This window comes from Lemur catta, chromosome 6 (assembly GCF_020740605.2).
Source record: "Lemur catta isolate mLemCat1 chromosome 6, mLemCat1.pri, whole genome shotgun sequence".
In the NCBI taxonomy this organism is placed as follows: Eukaryota; Metazoa; Chordata; class Mammalia; order Primates; family Lemuridae; genus Lemur; species Lemur catta.
The window spans coordinates 4,748,210-4,764,285 of NC_059133.1; the positions used below are offsets into that span (position 1 = coordinate 4,748,210).

Consider the following 16,076-nt stretch of genomic DNA (forward strand, 5'->3'; position numbering starts at 1 on the left):
CCTGAACTTTAGAATTAGCTTGTTAGTATTTTTCACTCTGACTGTATTGAATTCATAGATGAATCCAAGGGTTGACTCTTATGGTGTTGAATATTCCCATGCAAAGGTCTTTCCACATGTTCAAATTTTCTTTCATAGCATTTTAGTTTTCTTCATATAGATATTATACATACCTTCTGCATTTATTTCCAGTGATTTCTTTTCACGTTGCTATTATAAATAAGGTCTTTTCTTCCACTATGTCCTCTGGCTGTTGTTAAGATGATAAAAGCTAATGACTTTGACATATGAATTTTGTCCTCAGCCACTTTACTGAAATTTCTTACCTTTGTAATGCTTTTCCTCTTAGGCTTCCAGTTATTCCGTTTGCAAACAATGATAATTTTATCTCCTACTTCCCGATCTTTGTGCCTCGTTTTGTTTTCTGGTCCCATGGCGCTGGCTAGTACCTCTTAGATCGTTGTGAGAATTGTCGGGCTTCTTGCTTTCCTCCTGACTTTACTGGGGATGCTTCAGATATTTTCCCGATAAGCTAGAGGCTGACTCTTGGGGCAGATGTATTTTTTCACCATAAGGACAAATCTGCCTGGAGGGGACGTTTGTTGAGTGACCGTTGAAGGGGTCAGCGGCAGCAGCGAGAGGTGGTGGGCGGGGGTCTGAGGCTCAACCTGGCTGATGCCGGGTCTCGGGGGCTCTGCCCCATGCTGCACTCGCTGGGGGGCGGTGCATCCTCCCTTGGGCTGGGCAGGAGCTGCAAACTCCCCGACTCTCATCCAGGCTCCCCACCTCCCCCCAGGCCAGCTCCCAGCCTTCCTTCCTCAAATGCACGGGTGCTTCCCCCGAATATCCTGCCATCTGCTCAGCCTCAGAATAATTCTGCGTGTGAAGTTGTTCAGCAAGCCCTGTCCATCACGTTAGGGCTGCAGGAGGCCTGGAATTTGACCCGAGCCTTTTATGCGACCAAGAACTGATTCCCTGAGGGAGGAGGGTGGTGCCAGGGCGGGGGTAGGACCCTGACGGGCTGCGGGGCCGGCCGACAGCCAGCCAGAGGCTTGGCAGCACCGCAGACTTCTACAGGGTCTGGCAACTGGTGTCTGGGATCCTCGAGTCGGAGCCCACAGGTTTCTATAATCTGCACGTTTACAAAGGATTTCACACGGAACACTCCACTGTGTCGGCACAGGGGGTCCTGGTGGCTGCCGGCAAATCTCTGGGCCCCAAAATAAAGGCCTCCCGCAGGGGGAACGGGAAGGTTGAAGATCAGAATTTTAATGTACATTTTCTTCTTTGTCCTCAAGAAGCACGTGTGCAGCAGGCAGTGCAGGGGGGCTCTGTGCTCCGCTCTCCCCTCATGCCAGTAGGTCACCTGGCAGCCCGTCCCTGGCCCACCTTGCACGTGAGGAAGAGGGGGCGCAGAGCAGCCAGTGACTTGCCTGACAAAGGCAGCCGGTCAGTGGGGGCCGAGAGCCACCCTCGTGCTCTGGAAGTCGCCTCCGTAACTCTGGCGCTTCCACCCACGCAGGCAAACCCTAGCGGAGGAGGCCCCCGGGGAAGGAATGGCCGCCGCAGACCGCTGGCCTTTGGGACTGGATCACTCGCTGTTGGGGGCCCCCATCATTGTAGGACGTTCAGCAGCGTCTCCGGCTCTGCCCCAGTAGATGCCAGGAGCATGTCCCCCCCAGCCCCGGGCACGGCCAGCAGTGTCTCCTGCCGTTGCCGGCTGTGCGCGTCCCCAGGGGTTCCCTCCCTGTTCTCCAGCGATCTTCTCGCCACCTCCCTTTCCACAGACAGGGTGCAGGGGCGTTGCCCACCAGGGAGGACTGGGCTCCGGGCCCTGCCTCCGCCCTGGGCCCTTCCTGTGACAAGTGCCCCTGAGCCTCCTGGGGGGGTGCCCAGTGCTCAGCGTGCAGAGAGCCGGGAGCCCACGGCCCAGAGGAGACAGCACTTCTGGGCAGAGCTCACTGCGGCCAAGTAGGACGCACAAGGGGACCAGAGACAGACAACAGGGGGAGAGGGGGTTCTCCTAGGCTCGGGGTAGGGCCGGTACGTGGACTTTCTCCCGAGGTCATTGAGGGGCCCTGGAGGGTTCTAAGCAGCTGTGTCACACAGACGGTGCCTGGGTGAGGCCTGAGAGGACTTAGGACATCTGCAGAAGCCGTGAGAGTGGCCTGGGCAAGACTTGGACCCGCTGAGGGGAGATCCAGGGCTCAGATCAGGGGCCGTGGAAGCCCCTGCCCGGCTACCCAGGTTCGGGGACCTTGGGGAGAGGCCGAGCCCGGGGAGCTGGAGCAGGGCCTGGCATCCAGGTGGGGCCAGCGGCAGAGAGGGGCTGGCATCCTCGGTCCCTGAACGGGTGGGACAGGGCCTGCATGTGTGAAGGGACCCAGGGAGAATCCACTTCTGTGGCTGTCCTGGGGCAGGTGCTGAAGTCACCTGTTCCAGGCCACATGGGTGATAACAACTAGAGTAGAGACCCAGGGGGCGAGGGAGCCCTCGTTCTGCCACCCACGGGTGATGCTGCGGATTCTGCTGGATCTCGGCCGGGAGCCAGGACAGCCCAGTACCCCAGACAGGTTAGTGGCTGCTGGTGGCCAGTCTAGATGGATCAGGCCAGCCATGACCCCTGAAGGGGCTTTACACGGCTGCCTGGAGCCAGAGCAAGAGCTCCGGGCGCGTCCCCAGCCCCCACCCTCCCGCTGGTGAGTCATGCGGGAGGCAGGGCTGTGACAGGGAAAAGGAGAGCGCTTCTGATGACTTATTTATTTGTGTTTTTCTGGAGGAACAGAATGGTTTGTTTTGGTTCTGGCTGCCTGGCAGGAAGGCAGGCGGAGTGACAGGAAGCAGCCTCGCCAAGCCCACCGCCACGGCGAGACCGCCAGGCGCGGCGCCCACTGCCAGCCAGTGGGGCAGGGGGCAGGGCTGGGGCGGAAAGGAGAGGTGTACTGCACGCCTTCCCGTGCCAGGGCCTGCTGGAGCCCGGTGACAATGACACAGACCCGGGTCCCTGAGCAATCAGTGGAAGCCTCTGTCCAGGGTTCAGTGCGCGACAGGCGTGTGTGGGGAGAGGTCAGTTCTCTCTGGGGACAGGGAAGTCTCACTGGAGGAGGTGGCAGGGGTGGCACCTTGCGTAGCGTGTGGGCCAGCCTTCACCAGGCAGGCGGCTACAGGGCTGGGGTGGGGGCGGGATTCTGGAAGGACCGACCGTGCACTCAGAGGCCTCGGCGTGTGACGTGCATGCGCTGTCATTCCTCCCTTGGCTGTACATGAAACCTCTGTCCCCGAGGCTTGCCTGTTTCCCCAGGCCAGGGAAGGGAGGCAGAGGAGCATTCACGGGACTTGCTCTCACACGGGGTGCCTGACTCACGCTAGCTCCCTCCTCCCCCTGGAGTTGTTACCGTGAAGAGGTTCCACAAGCCCCACTCGCCAGGGCTGAGGCTCCGAGAGGGTGAAACCTCGCCCACGGCCACGCGGTGCCCACGGAGCACGGCGGGGTTTGGGTCGGCCGTACCAGTCGCCCGGGCTCGGTTACACTGGCTAACAAAGCACCCAAAGTCCCCAGGCCAAAGGCTTACTTTTGGCTCTCACTCTCTGTCCTTCTGGGCACTGAGGCTCTGCACATAGAACATTCTGTGACGAGGCCAGGTGAGCAGTCCCCATGTGGGGCAGCTGTCCCCTTGGCAGAGGGACAAGAGCAATGGTAGAACACACTGGGTGGCTCTAAGCTTCTGCTCAGAAGTGGCCATAGCGTTTTTGCTCGTGGTTCGTTGGCCAAAGCACATCACTTGTCCAAGTCTGTTACGGGGGGTGGGGACTGGCCCCGCTCGGAAGGCCTCCAGGGAGCGGTAGTGAGTATTTTGAGAGTGACAGACCCTGTTCACTAGGTTTTTCTGGCCCAAAGCCTGTGTGCCACCACTGCACCGCACAACCTGGTCCTGCTGTGTGACTTTGGGCAAGACGCTTTGCCTCTCTGGGCCTCGCCCTGTCGAGCACTCCCTCTGTGCCTTCATCCCATGAGCCGCACTCACTGGGTCCCTTCTCTTTCCAGGCCCTCCTGTTATCTCATCGAGCCTCACGTTAGGCCACAGTTGTCCCCCTGTCACAGATGAGGAAACTGAAGCCCAGTTTCCCAAGATCACAGAGAGAGAACTTTGCAGAGCCAGGATTTGAATTCACGCAGCCCTGACTTCTCGAGCCCACAGTAGTCACCAGGGTCATCTGCCTGTCACACTGCCCGCAGGCCACCCCTGCGGGTGGGCACAGCACTGCCACTTTTTAGATGAGGTTGGCAGAAGAGGCCACCAGCCGTCTCCCAGCCAGGCCAGACCAGGCCAGGCCCCTGCAGCTGATGTCTCTTTCTGACACGATGGCCTCAGACATGGTCCTCAAATGTGACCGCCCCGTGGGGTGGTGACCGGGGCTTCCATCTCCACAGCCCTGGCGCAGCTGTCCTTCCCGCTGCCGTAGCCGCTGCCGTCCAGGAAGATGCTCAGTGAGATTGCTCCATCGGAGAAGGTCTGTTTGTTGCTTGGGTTACACTGAAAGAATTCGAATCAGTAAATATCCCAGAATCCACTGAACAATTGCTGTCTTTGGCTTTGGCTGGCTTCACATCTTGCCCCATAAAACAGCCTCAGCCTCTAGTTTTTATCTTTTGCCATTTAAAAAACACACATGCAACAAAGACCCCTGCATCTGGACGGAGTTAATTTCCAAGTCGTATATTTTAAATTAAATTGCAAAAATTAAAAAAAAAACAAAAACCTGAATCCTCCCGGCTGGTCAAGTGTGGGGCAGACAGTCCACGGGAGGCAGGAGGGATCCCTGAGGATGCGCCAGGGCCTGGGCTTCCCAGCCTGCTGCCCCCAGGGCGGCCCCCTGGGGGCGGGAGGACGTCAGCGCCACAGCACCCCTTGCGCGAGCCCCTCCCTTCTCCAGCAGCGAGGACGAGGGTGAGCCGGGAGGGCAGCAGGGTCGGGCCATGTGCCGATTCCAGCGAGCTTTGGCTGCGGAGGCCGGCAAGCCCAGCTGTACACGCGCACACGGTGACAATGACACGCTGATAAGCATGATGCTAGGAGGGAGATCTGGGACTTCAATCCCCCTCTGGGCGTCTGTCCTAGATTCAGCCTTAGAACGTCCCCAAGGCTCAGCACACTCTAAGGTCAGAGTCCATAATCCAGCACTGTCACTTCCCAGCTGTGTGGCTTTGGCAAGTGACTGTCTGGGCCTCACTTTCTCCCGTGTGAAGTGGGACTACTAGCTCCTCGCTCGTGGCCTGGCTGCAAGGATTCACAAGCACGGGGCACTGGCACGGCGTATTTGCTAGTATTTCCGTTAGCTCTTGGTGAACATGCATACAGAATACAAAATCTAGCGAAGAAGTTAGTAAGAACAGAGCTGCCGTCGTCACAGCTCGTCATTTGCACTGTCTGTGTTAGCTGAAGTCACATCCTCGGCAGCCGGTGCTGAGCGCTGGGCACACAGAGACGACGTGGACCCCAGCCCTGCCCTCGTGGGGAGGCAGTCCTGCAAAACAACAAAGGCGGCAGTGCCTTCTGGGGGAAACCTAGTGGCTGTGGGAGCCCAAGGGAGGGGTTCAGCTGACACGGGGCACTGAGGAAGGCTTCCTGGAGGAGGTGGCAACTGGGCTAAGACGTGGCGGCAGGGCCAGCTGGGCGCACAAGAAGTAGGGAGTGAGTTCTGGGTGGAGGGGCAGCATGGACGGAGCCCTCCAGGCAGGGGGGCACCAGGCTGGAGGCAGCCCGTCTACCCAGAGAGCCTGGGTGGCACCTGGGCAAGGCAGTGAGGTGTAGTGGTTGGGAACTCACACTCTGGAGGTTGACTGCCGAGTTCAAATCCTGGTCCTGCCACTTAATGGCTGTGAGATCTTAGACAAGTGTCTTAATTCCTGTGAGCCTCAGTTTCCCATCTGTACAACAGGGATGGTGGTGATAATACTATTTCCTTCCGTGGTTGCTGTGAGCATTAAGTGGGCTAAGGTGTAAAGCAGGTGAGGGGCCAAGTGTCCACTGCTGCCTCTGGTGCTGTGATTTCTGGGTCCCAGTGGTTGCAGGCCCAGCCTATGGCCCAGCCACACCCCCAGCTGGCGTCGGGACTCCCTTCTGCCGGACAATATCTGCACACAGCAGCCCCTCCCCCGGCCCGAGGCTGCTGCCATGGGAACCACTGAGGAAGAGCCTGGCTTACAGCAGCTCTGGGGGGCTGCAGGAGGGAGGCTGCTGGGGAAGCCGGAGCTCGGCCCACTCCTCCGTCTGCAGGAACATCCACCTGGCGCGCGTGCCCGAGCATGCTGGGTGCGGCCTCTTCTCCCCAGGCGGCATGCCACATCCACATGCCCCCAGGCGAAGCTAGTCTCTCCTTCAAAAAGGCAGCCCGGGGCCTGGCTGTCAGCCACTCACACCTTAGCATGAGCAGGCCCATCAGACTGTTGTGGGCTTCATGGAGGTGGTGGCTGGGAGGTGGAGTCCCAGGCGGCAGCAAGGACCGCAGTGAGGCGGAGTTATCAGGTTACTCTTCCTCACGCAGCTACTGACCCCTAAGCACTTGCCCCACGGCTGCCCCATGCTAAGTGCTCAGGACATACAGGCCTCCCCACCCCCAGCCCCCACCCTCCGCCCACCCCTGCCCAGGGCCCTCAGGGGCCTGAGCCAAGTCTTCAGGCCAAGAACTTGGCCGAGCGAGGGAGGGAGGGCATTGCAGATAGAGAGCGGACGTGAGCTTCCCCAGCCCTGGCTCAGCCCTGGTGGGACCCGGAGGAGTCCGAGGAGAGCAGCCCCGTCCTGCTGCAGAGGCCGCGGCTGGAGCCAGGGCTGAACCCAGCCTGGGAAGGACCGGAGCCTGGGAAAGGCCCCATGGTCATCTCCAGGCCCAGAGATGGGCAGGGGTTCTCCAGGGCCACGCAGCAAGCCAGGCAAAGGAGGACGTGGATCCATGTCTCCTGGCTCCAGGCTGGCTCCTGCCCCAGGCTTCACAAGGGTCTTGGGGGACCTGCTCTACCCCGAGAGGCTCAGCCAGGGCAAGGGATGAGGGGCAGCCGTGCGCAGGCTGGATGCTGGCTCTGCTCCTCAGCACTGCTTAGCGCTCCTCCTGGACGCCCGAGGCTCACACCCACCCAAGCAGATGCCCGCAGCAGGGAGCAGATGGAGGCGGCGTTTAGAGATTAATAAAGCGGTGCCTTTGAACAGCCGCAGTCCCCGGCAAGCACTGTTCGGAGCACAGCAGCCCCAGCTGCAGTGGCAGGCCCAGCCCCCCATGGGCACAGGGTGGGGAGGCTCAGACTCCAGCCTGGGGCTGGGGTGGGGGGAGACAGATGTGGGTCCAGGTGATGGGGGCTGGGCTTGAGGGCCACCTAGGGCTGTGGGCCAGAGGAGGGCTTGACCCAGCCGTGTAGGGGGCAGGGTGTCCAGAAGGCTTCCTGGGGGAAGCGTCCCCAGCAGGGGGCTAGTGGGAGTTGGGCAGGGAAAGGAAAGGGCGGCCCAGGCAGAAGGCACAGCCTGTGCAAAGGCCCGGTGCTGGGGGTGGGCAGAGCATGCTCTTCTGCGAAGAGTCAGCTTGACTTGGAGAGACAACGTGGCTGGGAACGTTTGCAACGAAAAACCCTCCAATGGCTTTTGTTGCTTCTGCCTGGGGAGCAGGGGGCGGCCGTCAGTGGGGGCCATGATGCGTGAATGAATAAGAAAAATGATGTCGGGGGTCATGCCAAGGGGAGGGGACCCCAGGGGAGCGAGGATGGAGGGACGGGGAGGGTGAAAGATGGAAGGAGCTCGCAGGGGAAGGCAACGAGGGCTGGCATGACAGCGTCCCAGGTGGCAGGAACAGCGTAAGCAGAGGCCTGGGCGGGGGGCGAGCAGGGGCACCCACGGGAGACAGGGCAGGCGAGAGCAGACCGCGGTGTTGGGGGAGGCAGTGGGTGGGAGTAGAAGCTGCCGCATCATGGGAGCCCCAAAGGCCAGCTCAGAATTCCTTCCATAGTGCCCGACAGTGTGGGACCCACGGGAAGTAGCCCAGGGATGCTGGGGGGGGCGGTCCAGGGAAGGAGGCGCACAGGGCAGGCAGCGGAGCCCGGACCCCGCCCTGCAGGGGGGCCCGGTGCCCCTCCTCTGTGGATGCCAAAATAGCTCCCATGCCGTGCCGTGTCCCCCAGTCAACCCCGCTGATGCCCTGTGGCCCGAGCGGGCTGCTATCCTCCCCTCACGCAATCTCTCTCTGTCCCCAGCAATTACACCGCCTTGTTGGGAGTGTGGATCTACGGCTTCTTCGTGCTGATGCTGCTGGTTCTGGATCTTCTGTATTACTCGGCAATGAACTACGACATTTGCAAGGTTTACCTGGCACGCTGGGGTATCCACGGACGATGGATGAAACAGGACCCACGGCGGTGGGGGAACCCTGCTCGGGGCCCTCGGCCGGGGCAGCCGGCGCCACAGCCGCCCCCAGGCCCCCTGCCGCAAGCCCCCCAGGCCGTGCACACGCTGCAGGGAGACACTCACAGCACACCGCTGGTGACCTTCCAGAGCTCGTCTGCCTGGTGAGTAGCTGCCCATCGAGGCCCAGACCAGTTTGGGTCATTGTCCTTGGCAAGCTTGGAAAGTACCTGATCGTTACTGCTGCTCTGTCTGGCTCGCTGGTTACCTGATCATTTACTCATCCTATTGTTGGTTGGCCAAGAAGGATTTGAAGCTGCCGTGGTAGCGTATGACACGTGCATGGACAGGAAAGTCAACAGGAAAGGTGGAAACAGAGCTTACAAGCAAAGCCTGCAAGCTCATTGCACTTCGAATGTTATTGCCAGTGAACATTAAGTGGAGTTTTGAGTTTCCTAGCTGCCAAGGCAAAAGGGGAAATTGGATGGCTTTCCAAGTTTCCAGAGTCTGGTCAAAGGAAGCAAATCAGTCTGTCTGGGCTGGGGAAAATTTTTCAGCATGAGCTTATAAAATAAACCTACTGCTTGGCTCCTTACATGTGCATATCTTGAGTCACATAAGGGCATCTGAGGTGACTCAGACTGGCTGTTTAGTGATAGTTCAGGGGAAGGGAAGGAAGCCAGCAAGAGAGGTAGGATATCAGGGGGTTGGCCTTGTGGGGTGGCTGCTCCAGCACAGCCCAGTTACCCTGGCCAAGGGGCGTGTAGATCTGGCTTCATCTCCTGCGACTCCCATTTCTACCCAGCTCCAGTGTGGCAGGGCTGGGGCGTGACCTACCCCCTGGGCAGGGCAGCATCCACTGTTGGGGGGAGAGAGGGGCAGGAACCCCCCGTGAGCTGGCCAGCACTGAGCACAGGAGGCAGCCTCAGCGTCGATTCCCAAGTCAAGGGGTTGCGTGTGGGGCTCAGACATTCTGTGGGGACTGAGCTGCAGCCGGGGCACACGGGGCTCAGGCGCGTCATCCCAGGACACCGTGGTGCTGAGCCCAGGATGCAAGATCTATCCCAGAGCCCTCCTGCTGGCGGGTGCACAGTGACCCCTGGGTTCAGGCCCATGTGACCCGGGTATGAGTCCCAGCTCTGCTGTTTACCCCTCCCTGGCCTGGGGCACATAACTTCACCCCTTAACCTTCCAATCCTTGTGAGGGCTCAAGGTTAAAGATGCCCTCGCCCCCGGGGGTTGTCCTGAGGAATAAATTAAACACTAGGCACATAGTAGGTGCTCAGTTAACCCGTGCTGCTGCTTCTCAAGAGTTAGTGATCATTTAAATAGCTAACAGGTAGTGACTTTTCAGTAATGAATGACTTAAATAATTAATAGGATACACGTAAATCAGCTTGTGCTTATTGATCGAATAATTGTGCCATCTATTATGCAGGAGACAAAGGCACAGCCCGCTCAGCTCGGTTTGACAAATGCTGACCGAGCGGCTCCTTTGGCGGGGGCCCCGGGCCAGGCTCCTGGTGATGCGAGGGGACGGGTGGGGAAGAGAACTTGTCCCACCCCGAGGAGTGGGGAGGTGGCCCCGAGCCCACAGGGAGCTGCAGACAGTGAAACATCCGGACCCCGCAGTGGGGTGTTCTGGAATGTGGATTCTTGCAGCAGACACACCAGGGGGCTTGTCCAACTGAGGATCCAGAGCTACTGACCAAGAATCTCCCAGGGGCCGTACTGGGGTGTGAGAAGCACTGGGCAATGTCCTTAAGAGTAGCCAAGTTTTGGGATAGCTGCGAAGCTACCGTTTAAACTCTGGTCCTCCCGCAGCCTTTTGTACGTGCGTTCGGAGTAGCTCACGCCGCCCTGTGCACGGGGAGAGGAGGGTGGACGCTGTGAGACCCTGTGCTCCGTGCCTGGGGGCTGCTTGCCTGTGCCGAGGGGCCCGGGCACTCCACTCCTGCGTCCCTGCACCTGCCGGTTTCCAGCCCCACCCCCGCCGCTCCACATTGCTTTTCACCAACAAGCACCCATTGTGCGCCTACCGTGTGCCAGGCCTGCACTGTGCTCCCAGGATACAGAGTTCAGGGATGTCAGCCGTGGCGTGGGGAAGAGCCCGCCCGGCCTGCCGGGGTTGTGCGCTGAGCCTGAGCGAGAGGCTGAGCTCCAAGTCCAAAGGGCAGACGTTCCGCGCCGGTGCTCTGAGCCCCCGTGCCCTTCCGCGTCTCCGGAGTGCAGGTGCAGGAAGGTGTTCCCGAGACCCTGCGAGCATGCTCAGAGAGCACCACCTGAAACCCACGTGGAGGTGACGGAGGACAAGGGATCCCCAGCCCATTGGCTGGATCCGCGGCCACCTTCCCGCTCCCATTTTGCTCTTCGACATGCGGTGTGACTTTGGGCGAGGGGGGTTTGGAGGGCTTCGTTCTGCCAAGTGAGGAACCAAGGGGAGAGGGGATTTGATTCAGAGAGCTGGGGGGACCCTCCCTGCCTCTCCAGGGCCCTCTGCGGAAGGAGCTATGTGACACAAGACATCCCCAGCGTCACAGGCAGGGATGGGGACCACGGCTGTCTGGGCGTCTGACTGTAACCCGGCTAGGTCCCTGGCCCCACGTGGCACAACCTCCGCGTGTTGTCACTGTGAACAAAACATCACTGAGCAGCCAGACACTGCAAGTGCCTCCCAGCCTCGCTGGGTCACGCTGGGGGTGTCGGAGCGAGGTGTGCGGGGCCAGGGAGGCCCATTAACCTCATCGGACAACTCAAAAGGCTTCCCTCCCTCTCACGCCCCTCAGGCCTCCACTGAGCGTGGCTGTTCCTGAAACGTCCTTCTGTCTCGCTTTCTGCTTTCATCTCCAGAACTGTCTTCTGAGCCCAGCCTCGCGGCTTCCCCCTCCCCTCCCCTCCCTGTCCCACTTGTCATCGTGTGGACGGTTCCAGCGTCTCAGCTCCTTGAGGCCTCTCCCCAATCTCTGTTCACACCAGAGCCCCCAGCAGACAGGAGGGGCTGGGGGAGGAGGAGCTGCAGACACACACTTGTCACCTTTGTTCCCAGATGCTCCATGTTAGGCATAGTGGGAGCCGAGCAGCGGGTCAAGGACCACTCCAGGGGAGACTGAGGCAGGGGGCCAAGTCACCAACGGGACAGGGCAGGCAGGGGTGTAACAACTGGGGGAGACACAGCCCCCAGGACACTCCTGCCTCTGGCTGCTGCAGGGGCTGTGACAGGTCCCCTGCTGCAGCTGCCCGGGTCCATGCCTCCCACCCTGGGGTGCCCTGTGGCGGGAGCAGATGCCAGAGCCAGGGAGGCAGAGGAGTGGACCGGGTGCCTGCCAAGTCTGGCCTCGTGGCCCTTGGCTCCCCTAGCTGGGCCAGCACAGCCTCCCCCGTCAGAAACCCTGGGGCTGGGCGGGGGCTCAGCGGCAATATTGACGGCGCTGGTGGCAGTGGGGCATCCCTGCACGGTCCCTGCATCCTGGTCCCCGCGGACACACACCCCATCCATCTCCGTCACCAGAAATGCGATTTCCCTGCCGCTGGCAGAAGCCGGGTGCCCGGAATCACCTCCTTGCAGATGGGGCCCTGCGGCCCCTCCCGCCCCGCAGATCCACCGTAACTGAGTTACGAGCCGCTGGGCGTCTGGGAGGGGCGTGATGGGGGCAGGCACAGCTGCCTTCCTGTAATTTCGTGGGGAAGCTGGGCTTTTCCTCTGCTTAGTAGATAATGAACTCAGATTCTCTGGACCCCGTCTCCTCTGGGGCAGGCTCCCCTGGCTTGTTTCCTTCCGTCAGTGGTCAGGAGGCAGCTGGGGTGGGATGAGCGACCGGCCATCTCTGTCTCGGTGCCTCCCCGGGGCAGTGGCGGTGATGGGGAGTCGAGGGGGATGCGCAGTAGGGCTGCAGGGAGTGTCCATTCCCCTCCTGTCCCTGCCCAGGCCCTGGTGCCCAGCCCCATGTGGACTCCCTGGGTGCAGGGCTCCCTCCGCCCCGGGAACCGTCCTCTGACCGGGGTCGGTGCTGCCCAGCCAGGACCCACATGGCCACGACCCACGGAGGCCCTGCTGTGCGCCAGGCCCCAGCAGGACACCTGCCGCAGCGCCAAGGTTTCTCCCTGTGCGGGACACAACACCTTCTCCTTCTCCTCCTGGGGGACACAACACCTTGACTCCCCATCCCGGAGATTCAGGGTTGTCGGGAGGGGCGGTGAGGCTCGTGGTGCCAGCGCACAGGCCTCGCTGCTGTTCATTATTGATTTCGTTTCCCTGTTTTATACCCGCTTCCTCCTCCCCAGCACTTCCCCAAGGAATGGTCACAGTCTCCTCGCTTTTTCTGCTTTATTTTCCGTCCTAAAAGTGCTCGCAGGAGAGCCGAATGGCCTCCCCACCAAACACGGCCGCTCCCTCCCCTCCAGCCGTCCCTAGTCCGCAGCACGTTGCTTTATGCTGCGGTCATTGTCATCCCGCACATAAAGTGTGTCTGGGGTTTTTAATACAATTTTACTTCAAAAATCTCATAGCCACACTCTAGCAAACTGGCAGAGTGGTGGGCTGTGTAGTCTCAGAGTCTCAGCTGGTTCAGATTCTGCCCCCAGGTGCTCGTGGGGAACCTTGGGCAAAATGGTAGCTTCTCTGGGCCTCAGTGTTCCCATCAGTAAAATGGGTACAAGTAGACTTGCCTTGCAGGATGGCTGTGAGGATTAGAACGGGGTCCAGCATGTGGCAAATGCCTCGGTAAATGTTCGTTGTTATGTTGTGGAGATTGTATTATTTTAAGAGTAAAAAGGGAGAGGAAAGAAAGGCCACAGGGAGACCCACACACGGCGACTACTGCATTCCTCTGCCTCCTCATGCACACGCACTTACACGTAATTTTGCATTCTGATTGTGTTCACTTAGCATTAAATTAGCCATGATCTGTGATTTTACTTAATCTTTCTAAAGGTCCTTTCGGCAGCTCCCGCATAGCCCAGATTCCACATGCGGGCATTCACTGAGCCATTTTCCACAGCAGAGCACCGACACAGCGGCTAATTTTTTACTGTGACAAATAACGCTGGCAGGGGGTGGGGGGCAGACACGGGCTGCAGCGGACACCTTTGTGGGTTTGTGGCTTTTCTCGAGTGATGTCTTCTGGATTCCAGGCTGGGAACCTCCTGAGTTGAAGGTGTGACAGTTTTGTGGCTCTTTGTCCCTCATTCCCACGGGGCTGATGCACTGGAGGTGGCCTTTGAGGACATGCGAGTGGCGGCACCTCTCCGGCCTGGGGGTGCTGCGTTGTATACGGCCTGCGTTGCTTTGATCATCAGTGAGGTTGGACACCTTCCTCTCATCAGTTAATTGTGTCTCCTCTCCCGTGAGCTGCCCATTTATTTCACTGTGCCTCCAAGACAGCCCACAATCGAAGCCATTTTCATAAAGTAACATTTATTTCCCAAATTGCGTCTCCTTGGTGTTTGTCTTGTCTGTGAACCTCCCTTGTACTATTTAATACATGTTTAATTGACTTTAAATCAAGTGGCCTTTTTAAAAAACTCGGACTTGCTCTAAGCAATGTCGTCTTGGGTTAAGAGTGATATTTTTCCTAACACCCATCAAGACAAATCCATAAACGTACCCAGCGTGTGGCAGAGCTACTGCACACCGGCTCCCAAGAGCTGACAGTTAAAATTTCAGAAATTTTGAAAGCCTGTTGTTAAACATGGCCACTGTTAAAAATTAAATTGTATAAACTTACGATTAAACAAATTATATATTAAACACAAATGTAATAAATACTCAAAACTCATCACTTCCTGATTATTTCGCTACGTTGACTCGTATCGACCCTCTCGAGGCTGTCTGCCTTCGCCACGTCTGCACAGCGGAAATCTATGCGACTGTGGCTGCTGTGCGTCTGCCCAACCCGCCTTCCGCGCCAGCGGGTCGGCAGTGTTTACACCACGCGGATCTGCAGCAAACGCGACCAATCAGGGTTCCCGCCCCCCAGAGAGCAGGTTGTCAAATGCTTACCAGCTGCCACTGTGTATACAGTAACAGTGCCAGTGTGGGCCTGTTTACCACGTCAGATGACGTCGCCTGCCCCGGGGGGCGTGAACCTTACTGGGGGACGTGATGCGTTTCTTACGTGCGCACAGAAACAATCCCAGTGTTTCCAGGGACACCCATAGATACGCGCCAGGGCAGTGATGGCCGGGACAAGGGGAAGGTGGTTCTGGAACGTCCAGTCATTGGCCCTTCCCGGGTCCTGGTCCTTCCTGGGGCAGAGAAAGCAGGGGACCTGGGGGCAGAGGGCTGGTCAGCCCTTCTTGCCACATGCCTGCATCTTCCACCCCCGAGGAGACACCTTGGCACGCTCCCGGCAAACTTCCCTTCCGTCTCTGGAACAGTCTGTTGTGGGGCTGCAGCCTGGGCATCATTAATTCACTCATTTATTCAACAAGCACTTGCTGAGGGCCGGCCAGGGCCGCTCCCCGGGTTAAGTGCCAGGAACAGAAAGACAAAACAGGCCAGGCCCCGCCCCTGAGGGCCTCCGCCGTCCCGCGATGCGTGGAAAATCCGTTCTGACCCTCCACTGAATTTGCCTGGGAAAATCGATGTGTTCAGCCGCAGAGTGAATGTACCTTAGAGAGGGTTTTGGAGAAGTCACTTTGAAGATGCACTTCGGGAATGAACGAGGCCGGACACAATGTCCGCGGTTCAGATGGAGGTTTTGTGTCTCTGAGCCCAGGACGCAGCTTGGTGGGCTGGACGGTGAGGACTTCGCGCCCGGCCAGGCAGATCCTCGGGCCGCTGACCGCGGGCGAGCCTGTCTGCCTGTTTGTGAAAATGGGGGCATCGGGGGGAAGGACAGTGCCCATCAGGAGCGCCCCTAATCCCACACCTGGGGGAGACCCACGTGCACCCGGCTACTTTGGAATCTTAATTAAAATTACCTAACACAGTAACTCCTGTGTAAACAGAGACGCGGCTCGTGTGGATAATTAACGGAAAGACGTTTCAGTGAAGGCGAATCTGGGGCTCGTTACCTGCCCTGGAGAAAGGAGGGTGTCCCTTTATGCCGATCGGCGGGAAGGCCGTAGAACCGCCCTCCGGGCTGCAGCGGCTGATGCCGGCGGGCGAGATCCCGCAAAGAGACCCGCGTGGCTGGGCGGGGGCAGCTGTGCTCCCGAAACCAATTTAGCTCAGGGGCTTTTAATAGGCCCGGCTCCCCGAGCGGCGCAGCGAACGTCTCCCAGCACGGGCGTCCGGCTCCCGTCGGCGATGGACGCCCAGGTGGCCGCGGGCTGCAGGGGCCTGCTCCTCCCCATCATGCGCACCCTCCGCACGGTCCTCGTCTGTCCCTGAGGCACCCCTAAGGGTCCGGGCGGACCCTGTCGCCACTCTCCTGGTGCAGCTGACTTGAGACGCAGCCGTCACTGGTGCCAGTTGTCCCACTGGGCAGAGCCAGGAGGCACAGCTGTGGTGGTGTCACAAGCTTCCCACCTGTGCCCCGCTGTCCGCCCCACTGCCCACCAGTCCCCCGAGACCCTCCCTGTGTCCTCACGGAGGCAGGAGCCTCCTGTGGACCCTTCAGCTGCCACTCGGTGGTCGGGTAGGCCCGGCTGCCAGCCCCCCGCGAGCTGGGCCCCTCTCTCCCGCCCACCCAGCGCCTCTGAGCCACCCTCACCCAGCCTTCCACGCCCCTCCTGGGACCCTCACCGCCC

The 16,076-nt window shown here is 59.5% G+C and overlaps 1 protein-coding gene across 4 annotated transcripts in view; it reads left to right on the top strand.

Moving 5' to 3' along the window:
- The window catches only part of SHISAL1 (shisa like 1), a 68,088-nt gene that overhangs the window by 30,463 nt on the left and 21,549 nt on the right, over positions 1-16,076 (top strand). For 3 of the 4 annotated variants that reach the window (XM_045552823.1, XM_045552824.1, XM_045552822.1), the window contains exon 4: positions 8,237-8,965. In XM_045552823.1, coding sequence (XP_045408779.1) covers positions 8,237-8,552 — 316 coding nt within the window. In that variant the 3' untranslated portion in view covers positions 8,553-8,965. Of the gene's footprint in view, positions 1-8,236; positions 8,966-16,076 lie in introns of those variants that run through there. The other variant, XM_045552825.1, reaches the window with a different exon arrangement.